At 46.6% G+C, this 11,355-nt stretch overlaps 1 protein-coding gene across 1 annotated transcript; it reads left to right on the forward strand.

Moving 5' to 3' along the window:
- The first annotated feature begins 4,950 nt into the window (after positions 1-4,950).
- On the forward strand, positions 4,951-11,136 carry ndufa6 (NADH:ubiquinone oxidoreductase subunit A6). Its single transcript, XM_052043178.1, has 3 exons — positions 4,951-5,104; positions 9,969-10,084; positions 10,954-11,136. The coding sequence occupies exons 1-3, from the start codon at positions 4,969-4,971 to the stop codon at positions 11,083-11,085; spliced, it is 384 nt and encodes a 127-aa protein (XP_051899138.1). The 5' UTR covers positions 4,951-4,968; the 3' UTR covers positions 11,086-11,136.
- Positions 11,137-11,355: the final 219 nt, after the last annotated feature.

An 11,355-nucleotide genomic window follows, 5' to 3' on the forward strand; every position in this document is an offset into this window, starting at 1 on the left:
CTTTTAGGAATCCTCAAACATGTACACCAAGGTTCCTCTGTCCCTCAGTTTTGACTGGGGTCTAACCATTCATTGTTCTTATCTTAGCCCTATGAGCACTCCCAAAATGCATCACCTCACTTTTTTTCATAATTCAATTCCATTTGCTATTTTCCCCATCCTGCCAAACATCAATATTGTTCTGGAGCCCATGACTACCTTCACTGCCAACACCACCACCTGCAAACTTACTGATACCAATTCTGCTCACATCTGGATTGTTAGTGCCTATAATAAACAGTGAGGGTCCCAGCACCAATCATCACCCTCCATCTTCAACATCTGCCTCCCATCCACAAACCAATTTCAGTTCCAATATACTGCATTACCTGGATCACATGGCCCTTTTGGACTAGTCTCCTATGTGGGACCTTGTCAAAGGTTTCACTGATAGTCACATGGACTACATCAACCACACTATCTTAACCACTGAGATCCTTTAAAAATTCAACCTAATTAGTCAACACACACAATGCTGGAGGAGCTCAGCAGGTCAGGCAGCATCTATGGAGGGAAATAAACAGTCGATGTTTCGGGCTGAGACCCTTCATCAGGACTGGAAAGGGAGAGGGCAGAAGGTGGAATAAGGTCAGGGGAGGGGGAGGAGTACATGCAGGCAGGTGATAGGTGAGCCCAGGTGAGAAGGGGGAGGGGGGCAGAAGTAAGAAGCTGAGAGGTGATGGGTAGAAGAGGCACAGGTCAAACAGGACCTTCCTTTACAATGCCATGCTGACTATCCTGATCAATCCCTGCCTCTCTGGATGCAGATTAATCCTGTCCCTTAAAATTTTTCCAATAAATTCCCTACCACTGACATTGCACTCACCAGCCTGTAATTATATGGCTTATCCTTGCTGCTTTTCTTGAACAACGGTTGATACTTGCCGTCCTCCAGATATCTGGCACCTCACCCGTGGCCAGTGAGGATTTGAAGGTTGCAGTCAGAACCCTGATAGTTAACCCCTTTGCCTCCCAAAGAGGAGGGAAGGTCTGGTATTGGGGAGAAGGGTATTGGGATGGTGAATGGGCTGTTGTGGAGGAGGGGCAGTGGGGTGTTGGTTTGGAGCTACAGTGGTGAGTTGGTGGGGTGTTGTTGGAGGAGGTCCTGTGGGATGTTGCAGGGCAATGTATTGAGGAGAGTGAGTGAGGTGTTGGAGGTGTTTTGAATCAAAAGCAAAGTGTTTTGGGGAGATTCATAGCACTTTTACCACCCACTTCCCTCCTCTCATCCCTATCACCACCTCCTCCCCTCCCACTTATCCCCTTCTCCTCCCGCTGTCCCTCTTCTCTCCTAATTCCTCTCCTCCCCTCTAATTCCTCTTCCCATCCCTCCCCTCTGCCTACCCTCTGCTCCATGCCCTGCTCAGATCTCCGCTCTATGTTTAGGACGAGGTATAGCTATCACCTGAGCCTGCAGAATCAGATGCTGTCGCTTCGCTGGCAGCTGAGCAGCCACCTGGAGCGGGAGCTGGCCAAAGCCATGGTCCTCAGGAAGTACCGCAATCACCTCCTGGACGTGCTGGAGTGGGCCAATCAGATTGCAGACAAACAGAGGTACACAGTGATTGGCTCACAGCTGGGATAATTATCAAAGCCAAACGTCCTTGCAGTTGTGCTGGAGCAATAGTCGGCACCCCTTTAGCCTTGCCCTTCATTACCACCTACTGCCACAGCTGGATCCAGGAGCAGATCTCCCATAACTAGCTGTGGGGTGGGGGGGGGGCACTGAAAGCAAGGACGAGGTACTTGTCATCTCACCCTTGACCCAGATTCATGGCTCAAGGTACCTGTTGCCTGACCCAGGAGCTGAAGTTTCTCCTTGTCTAACCCTCGATCCAAGCTGCTGTTTGTAATGTTCTAGTTACCAGCCTTACTAATTCCGGTTAGACCACAGATTACCTGTTGAATATTTTCCTCATCTTTAATACAAGTCCTAGCACGAGACTTTATCAGCACATTATGTGTGATGCCCATGACAGTGGTGCCCAGAGTCTCACTTGCAATAGATTCTTCAGTGTTGGAATGAGTCACTTTGGCTATGACTGGCTCAGATATCACTGAGGGGAGTTGTGTCCATGCAGGGTTAATTCTGTCTCCCTGATGTGACCTATTGCTCCAACTCATCCTACCCAGGTCCTGTTAATATCTGTGTATGTTGACCTACCACAAATCATTGCCCTGTCCCAAACTGGGACATATGGGGTGAAGTACAAGGGGTGGGTGGGGGTCAGGTTTGGGTTTGGCTGGATGTCCCTCTGCAGCTGTAAACTGGACCTGGTCGATGGGTACCCACTGGTCCAGGTGCTGCATTTCTATGGAGGTGCACTGGGGATTGTTTTAGGGACTTTACTGATATGGCTGTTATGTGTCAAGGAGAGTGGCTGCTTTTACAGCCAAGACCATCAGGGACTGCTGTTTATTACAGGGTCATAATTCAGGAGGGAGAGCTGGCCAAAAACCTCCAAGTGTTGGAAAATCTGAAGAAGATCTGGAGACTCCTAATCGAAGAAGAAAAGAGACTGAGTGGGGAGCTGAAGAGGTGTCCGATGCGGAGTTAGAGCACAGGAAGCCTCCAGCCCAGACACCCCAGTCAATCAGCCTTTTTATCCCACTGAGATTCTCATAAATAATAAATAAAAGCATTCAAAGAAAGATAAATGGAAAAATTGATTTAATGGCCCAATGGTTTCCTGGATTGCTCACGTCACATTTAATTGCAGGACAGTTTTGGTGAGTTGTGTCTCAATACAGCCTTTGTTAAAAATGGCTTCTCAGTCAAATAGGCAAAAAAAAATCACTTGGCAACAATCTTTAAAAATTGTATTTGAGGAATGAAGATGTGGCATGGTGAGGGTTAAGACAGCGTGCAGGCAGAGGTGGTTTGCAGACAGTCTGCAGTCACCTGTGCTGAGCAAGGTTCTGGAGAGCAGAGCTCCTCTTTGTGCAGCATGGGAACCAAGGTCATAGCAAGACAAGATAAGGAAGGATTGCAAGGCACACACTAACTATTGGTTAGTATTGGACAATTACTTTACTAACTCTAAGGTATTATTGTCCATTAACATGATGGTAGGGGGCTGCACCCCCCCCCCCAGAACACTATGCAAAAAATGCATTTCACTGTGTTTCAATGTACATGAGACTAATAAAGATCTTATCTAGTTTTTGTTGGTCATTAACACCTATATTAATGGAACATGATTGGTACTTTATGTATGCAGATCAAGGATTCTAAGGTGCACAAGATTTTAATTGGTCAATGCCTGTTTAAAAGGACAACTCTTTGTTGAAACTTTAGAATAGTTTGGTGACAGGGACTGGACTGTTCTCCTTGTGCACAAGTAAGTAAAGTGTGATTGAGAAATGAGTGCAAGTTGTCAGAGTCCAGTTAATTGGTTACGACAAAGATTACTATAAATTACAAAAATAAATACTGCAATAAAAAAGGAATAACAAGGTAGTGTTCATGGACCATTCAGAAATCTGATGGCAGAGGGGAAGAAGCTGTTCCTGAATCGTTGAGTGTGGGTCTTCAGGCTCCTGTACCTCCTCCCCGATGGTTGTAACGAGAAGAGGGCATGTGCCAGATGATGAGGATAATCAGTGATGGATGCTGCCTTCTTGAGTCACTGCCTTTCGAAGATGCCCTTGATGGTGGGGACAGTTGTGCCCGTGGTGGAGCTGGCTGAGTCTACAACCCTCTGCAGCCTCTTGTGATCCTGTGCATTGGAGCCTCCATACCAGGCAGTGATGCGACCAGTCAGAATGCTCTCCACCGTACATCTATAGAAATTTGTGAGAGTCTTTGCTAACATACTGAATCTCCTCAAACTCCTAATGAAGTAGAGCCACTGGCGTGCCTTCGTGATTGCATCAATGTGCTGGGCCCAGGATAGATCCTCCGAGATGTTGATGCCCAGGAACTTGAAGCTGCTCACCCTTTCCGCCACTGACCCCTCAACTGTCCTGCTCTCCCAACTTCCCCTTCCTGAAGTCTAGGGACATGAGTGATGATATAATCGTGACCATCTTCAAGAAAGGAGACATCCAGCTGTTGCGGCTCTCGCTAAAGGAGGTACCAATGAAGTAACAATTGTGTCCATTTCAAACCACCACACTCCAGTAAAATTAATTACTATCTTGCAGTCTGCTGAATAAAACCAAAAAATGCTCTAAATACTCAGCAGGTCAGGCAACATCCGTGAAACAGGAGAAAATAAAACACACTTGATTTCTAACTTTCTTTAGTCCGCGTGAAAGAGTTAACCTGAAACTCTTTCTCCGCAGATGCTGCCCGATCTGCTGAGTATTTCCAGCATTTCCTGTTTTTATTTGAGATTTCCAGCTTCTTGCTGTTTGAATGCTGCAGAATATTGGGGAGAATATTTCCTAACCCTGCGTGTGTTGAATGAAAATACTCCCAGACGAGAATGGTGCTGAAGGAACTTCCATTCGCTTGCTCCGTGCCGCACTGAGAGCTCGCTGCGGCCGTTCTGCCCATCACGCTGGGTGCTAACCGCCCGCTCGGTGATAGGATGAGGGTCCGCCCCTTTTACTGAGTGACAGCAGGGTTTGAGCAATCTCGCCGAAACTGTCATTCCATTGGCCAGAAACTGCTGCGAATATTAGCCAATCAACAAAGAGCTTTTCCCCATTTAGCTCCGGCACTTGCGATTGGTGAAAATATTAACCGATATTTTACCAATAATATGACTGCCCGCAGCGGCGGAGCTCGGGGTCAAATGTTTACCAATCAATTCAAAGAAGGGGCCGATCTAGCTTCTGACGACGTATGATTGATGTAAATATTTACCAATCAGTACAAAGATGAGCAAGTTTTCCGTGTGTGGTCACGTAATTGACAGGGGGTATGCACCAATAACATTCCAGTATTTGTGCCTGGGAGGCGGGCATTGCCTCTGAGCGGAGATGATGGCGGCGGCGGGCCGCGGTGTGGCGGCTTCGGTCAAGGTGGTGAAGCCGATCCTGTCCCGGGACCAGAAGGAGGCCAAGCGGCGGGTGCGGGAGTTGTACCGGGCCTGGTACCGGGAGGTGCCCAACACCAGTAAGGAGCGGCACCGCGGTTTGCGTGGGGCCGGGTCAAGGTCGGCGGGCGGCCGGTCGCCTGGCTGCGGGTCCCGGGGACCCGGCCTCGCCTGCCTGGCGCTACCGCCGGCCACTGGGAGAGGTCGGGGGCGAGAGCCCTGGTGTGGTCACTGTGCAGCCGGCCTGTTGGACAGAGCTGCCCGGGCCGGGTAATCCCGGGCCAGCGGCGTCCTGGGATCCAAAGATATCATCCAGCAGCGGGAGGCTGGTCTGCAGGCACAGCAACGGGGAAAAAATATTATCGGGTTATTGGAGCGTTTGATGTCTTTGGACCTGTACTTGATGGAAGAGAGGGGAGGGGTCTCATTGAAACCTATCGAATAACCTGGACAGAGTGGACGTGGAGAGGATGCTTCCATCAGTGGGAGAGTCCGGGATCCGAGGGCACAGCCTCAGAATAAAGGGATGTCCCTTTAAAACTGAGGTGAGGAGGAATTTCTTCAGCCAAAGGGTGGAGAATCGGTCGAATTTGTTGCCACAGAGGGCTGTGGAGGCCAAGTCATTGGGTGTATCTAAGGCAGAGGTTGATAAGTTCTTGACTGGTAATGGGGAGAAGGTGGGAGAATGGGTTTTTAAAAAAAAATTAGCTGTGATTGAACGGTGGAGCAGACTTGATGGGCTGAGTGGCCTAATTCTGCTCCTATATCTTATGGTGTGATTCAGTGCAAAACTAGGGAGGTTATATTGACACAAGAGACTGCAGCTACTGGAATCTGGAGCAACAAATAATCTGGTATTGGTTTATTATTGTCACTGAGGTACGGTGAAAAACTAGTCTTGCATACTATTTGTACAGATCAATTCATTACACAGTGCATTGAGGTAGTACAGGGTAAAAACAATAACAGAATAGAGAGTAAACTGTCACAGCTACAAGGAAGTGGATTGCAGGTAGACAATAAGGTGCAAGGTCAAACAAGGTAAATTATGAGGTCAAGAGTCCATCTCATTGTATAAGGGAACTGTTCAATAGTCTTATCACCGTGGGATAGAAGCTGTCCTTGAGCCTGGTGGCATGTGCCCTCCGGGCTCCTGTGTCTTCTGCCTGATGGGAGAGGAGTCACCTGGGTGGGTGGGGTCTTTGATTATGCTGGCTGTTTCACCAAGGCAGTGAGAAGTATAGAAAGAGTCCACGGAGGGGAGGCTGGTTTCTGTGACGTGCTAGGCCGTGTCCACAACTCTGCAGTTTCTTACGGTCCTGGCAGAGTAGTTGCCACATCAAGCCATGATGCATCCAGATAGGATGCTTTCTATGGTGCATCGCTAAAAGTTGGTGAGTGTCAAAGGGGACAAACCAAATTTCTTTAGTATCCTGAGGAAGTAGAGGTGCTGGTGAGCTTTCTTGGCCGTGGCGTCTACGTAGTTGGACCAGGACAGGCTATTGGTGATGTTCACTCCTAGGAAATTGAAGCTCTCAACCCTCTTGACTTCAGCACCATTGATGTAGACAAGTGCATGTACACCGCCCCCTTTCCTGAAGTCAATGACTAGCTCTTTTGTTTTGCTGACATTGAGAGAAAGGTTGTTGTCATGACACCATGTCACTAAGCTCTCTATCTCCTTCCTGTATTCTGACTCATCGCTGTTTGAGATACGGCCCACTATGCTGGTATCATCTGTCATCAGCACTAAGTGGGTCGGACAGCATCGGGGAGAAGAAAGCAATTACTAAACTCTGGGGGAAGAAATTTCTTCTAATCCCAGTCCTGAAAGGCTGACCTGTGGCTTTGAGACTGGGTTCCTGATTCTAGACACCTCAGCCAGCGGAAACAACATCCCCAACTCTACCCTGTCAAGACCTAAGAAATGTGGTATCTCTTGGTAAGATCACGACTCCTTCTCATCACATGACAAACCTGCCATCACAAGAATTGATCCTGTGAATAGTCATTGTATTCCTATGGTAGGTATACAGGTCTTCCCCAGGTTATGGCAGGGTTCCATTCACGCAAACAGTTCACAAATCGGAAATGCTTCCACGAACATACGGGAGAGGTTGCCTGTAGCAGCCAGCAAATCCATGCCACTGGCTGCTTGTTTGTCTGTATAGGCTGTATATAACTTGAGTGCTTGTAAGCTGAGGAGGATCTGTATCCTTCCTTTGGTAGGGAGACCAGACCATTACTTGTGTTCCAGATGTGATCTTAGGAGGGCCCTATGTAGTTGGAGTAAGACATCTCACTGTGTTAAATCCTTTTGCAATAAAGGTCTTCCTATTTGTTTACTGCACACTTTCAGTGATTTGTGGATCAGAACACCAACTTTCAATACCTTATTTTTTTTCTCTATCAAAAGTGGATGATCTCATATTTTTCCAGATTATATTCCATCTGCTGTACCCTCACTCATTCATTCAGCCTGTCTATATCCCTCAAAGCCCCTCCACATTCTCCTCGCAACCCATATTGCCATTTAGCTTTGTATCAGCAGCAATTAAAATCTGTAAATGCTGGAAATACTCAGCAGGCCGGGCAGTGTGTGTTGAGAGAGAAATGTTCATTCTGTGGAAGATGACGGAAGCTGCTGTTGCCCCTTTGTTTGGCTGCACAGCTTTTGCTGGTTGTTGCTGGCCTTGAGCTTGTTACCATCAGAAAGGAAATGGCTCTCTGACACACAGGTTCACACTGACCATCAAGCACCCATTTACTCTAATCCCATTTTATTCTCTCCACATTCCTATCAACTGCCCCCAGATTCTACCCCTCGCCTGCACACTACAGGCAAATTACAACAGCCAATTAATCTGCCTACCTGCATGTCTTTGGGATGTGGGAGGAAACTGGAGCACCTGGGGGGGGTGGGGGGCATGTGGTCACAGGGAGAAGGTGCAAACTCCACACAGACAGCAACAGAGGTTGGAATTGAATCCAAATCTCTGGAACAGTGAGGCATTTGCTCTACTACCTGGACCACTGTGGGGTAAGGAGAGCTATGCAGCCAAATAGAGAGCAGGGATCACATAGCTTTCATCGTATCCAACAGGAGGTGATGAGAGACTGTAGGCTCTGGGTGACCTGTCAATTTATGGAGCAAGTGCCATCGGTCCCTGTAATGCCCCGCACTAATTGTGGCGGCCAGGTGTGGCCCTGATCTCCGCACTGCTCGCCTTGGCCTTCACGGGCATACTCTACACACTGAGCTGTGGGTGATTCACTGCTGCAAGACCTTGTGCAGAAGGTGGGGATTTGCCAGTTTTCTGGCACTTAAATCGCATCACAGAAATGCTGTCAATAATGCACCTCTCCTATATAACAGCAGTGTTGCCAGTAACGCACCTCTCCCTCCGTATATAAAATGTTACACTGACCCCTTTTAGCATTGATCTCATTAGTGTTCTCATTCCTGGGGACACATCCTGAGCACTAAGAGAGGTACAAGTACTGTTAAGGACACAACAGCTAGATGCAGGACTGTACAGCCCATTGAGCCTACTCTGCCCTTCAACAGGATCATGGTCTGTCTGATTATTACCTCGCTTTTCCTGCCTGATACCCTCTTTAATGCCTGTATTTAGCTCAGGGCTTTCAACAGTATTATGGAACAAGTTACCATAAACCTTTTTTTTTCTTGTATAATTTTATTCTCCCTATCTTCAGTCATCCCAGAGCTAAAGCACTGGGAATGTCCACTCCCTACCTAAACCATCTCCTCTGTGAAGGTGGTTATTCTGCCTCTCAGAACAGCTCAGCTTCCATTGTTCAGTACATTACGCACAATAATTTTTGATTCCAAATTGTCTGGCCAGATCCTCCCAGTTGAGCGTATTTATGCTTCCATTTCCTTTTCTACTTTACGTCTGATGTAGTCACCGTTTCAAGTAACAGTTTCCCACTTTGTTGGCCAGGTTGAGATCCAGTAGTTTCCTTTCTTGGGGTGCAGACACACAGACTGATTACACTTTTCAAGAAATCCTCCTCTTCCCCACCTCCTCTTATCACACTTAAACATTCCCATTTGTATTGCATCTTAATGTAGAAAACATGAGGGCCAATTTATGCACAGCAAGGTTTCACAAACAGCAATCACCAAATAATATGATGCTAGGTGTTGTTTGAGGAACTAGGATAGTGGTTGATCTCATCTCTTCTTTGAAATAATGCCCCGCGTCTCTTGTGTTCACTTGGCAGGGAAGGTGGCTATTGGTTTAAGGTGTCAACCAATAGATGGATCTCTCACTGTGCAGTTCTTCACTGATTCATTGAATTGTGTGCATCAGTCTCTGGGATAGATCTTAAACACACGGTACCAACATGGTGGCAATGCTTCCTGCTGAGCCTTGGCTGATGCCAGTGGGGATTTCTGTTGCAGCCTTCACAGCGTCAGAACGTCTCAAAGCACCTTGTGTTCAGTGATGCGTCCTTGCAGAATTGTAACGTAGTGAAACTGCATGCACAGCACACTTTTTGAACCAGCCCGTGCGTGCAGTTTGAAAGCAAGATCTTTTGCCAGAGGTTCTGTGGGGCAAGGTTGTGCCTGTGTGGAGTAACTGCGTTCTGTGCCAGACTCACACACTGTGGGGGCAGCCTGGTGTGGACACACTTGAACAGTAGCATGATTTTTCTACAGGTTTCCTGAACTGATTGACCAGTAACCAAACTAGAACTATTGTTTAACCTATTGAGTTACGTAAAGCCACAAGTCCCTGAAGAAGCATGATAGAAAGTATCCAGGTTTTGTTAGGCTGGGAAGAAGCTTTTGTAAGGTATATATTCTGACATAAGTCAGTTGCGCCAAATGGCTTGTTTCTGTGCCATCAGAGTGTGGGGTGAAATCCTGCAGCATTTGACCACCGTTTGATGTTTGGTATCGTATCTCCTCTACAGTACAGAAATTCCATCTGGATATCACGACCAAACAAGGACACGATAAGGTGCGGGAGATGTTTATGAAAAATGCCCACGTCACTGACCCCAGAGTTATCGACATGCTGGTGATTAAGGTACAAGATTCATGAAACGGCAGCCAATTCATTTGGAGTCAGTTGCATCTCCATTGTTCTTAGCTTTTGACTCTGACCTATCCTGTCCAGGTTCAGACCAGACAAATACTCACTCACCTTTAGTTTTGCCTACTTGTTTGCTCTCGAATTCTATGCTTCTGGTTGAAGTAGTTCCACAGCCGCGTGGCAGTCACTGCCCCACAAGGATCAGTGCTGAGGTTACCAATGGCCACTTACATAGTGGCTTGGATTTGGCATAAGAATACAACTTTAAACCAGGGTGTATATTGATATTGAGGAATATTTAGACAAGGTGCAAAGACTTGCAGGGATTGTGTGTAAATTAATATAGTCATGTCAGGCATACTTCAGTATTATGAATTTGAAATAAGATAATGAAACAAAATTGCATAGGGACCTGTCAAACAGATTCACAAATCATTAAAAGTAAAAATGTAGGTTAATAATGAACAGAAACCAAGCAGAAATAAAAACACAAAATGCAGGTCAGGCAGCAACTATGGAAAGAGAAAGAGTTAATGTTTCGAGTTGAGGGCCCTTCAGTGTGCACCTCATCACAGACATTCCCCGTGTCCTCTCCAACCCTCCGCCTTTCTCTGCAACTTAAACATGTTTGATTTCTAACTTTTCTCAGTTCTGAAGGGAGGTCATCAACCTGAAATGTTGACTTAGTTCTTTTACTTGACCTGCTGAGTATTTCCAGCATTTTCTACTTTTATATCTGAACTTACAGATGACATTTACATTGTCCATTCTTCTGATTTAGCCGTAGTTCCGATTCCTGTTCCCCCAAACTTCTGTCGTTCACACTGCCCTGATTTATTGCCCTGCTGGTTTTTCGTTTTCAGGGTAAAATGGAACTTGAAGAAACGATTAAAGTTTGGAAGCAGCGGACACACGTCATGCGTTACTTCCATGAGACGGAGACTCCTCGACCCACCGATTTCCTCTCCAGATTCTATGAGGGCCATGATGTGTAAATAATGAGGCAAGGTGTCTGTTGTAAAATAAAGATATTCTAAAGTAGTAAATCTGGTGATTTATTGATCTATTTTTAAAGGGAGGTTGTTGTATCTGGAATTTATTGCCCTATCTTGCGTGGGAATCTTCTCTCATGTCTCCGTCCTTTGCCTTTTATCCTTTAAGACAATCCATAAATCCTTTGACCAAACTTTTGGTCTTCTGCCTTGATATTCTCCTGTGTAAATCCATGTCAGATCTTGTTTGACAATTATTCTGTGGAACATTTC

Source organism: Pristis pectinata, chromosome 33 (assembly GCF_009764475.1).
Source record: "Pristis pectinata isolate sPriPec2 chromosome 33, sPriPec2.1.pri, whole genome shotgun sequence".
NCBI classification, from domain to species: Eukaryota; Metazoa; Chordata; class Chondrichthyes; order Rhinopristiformes; family Pristidae; genus Pristis; species Pristis pectinata.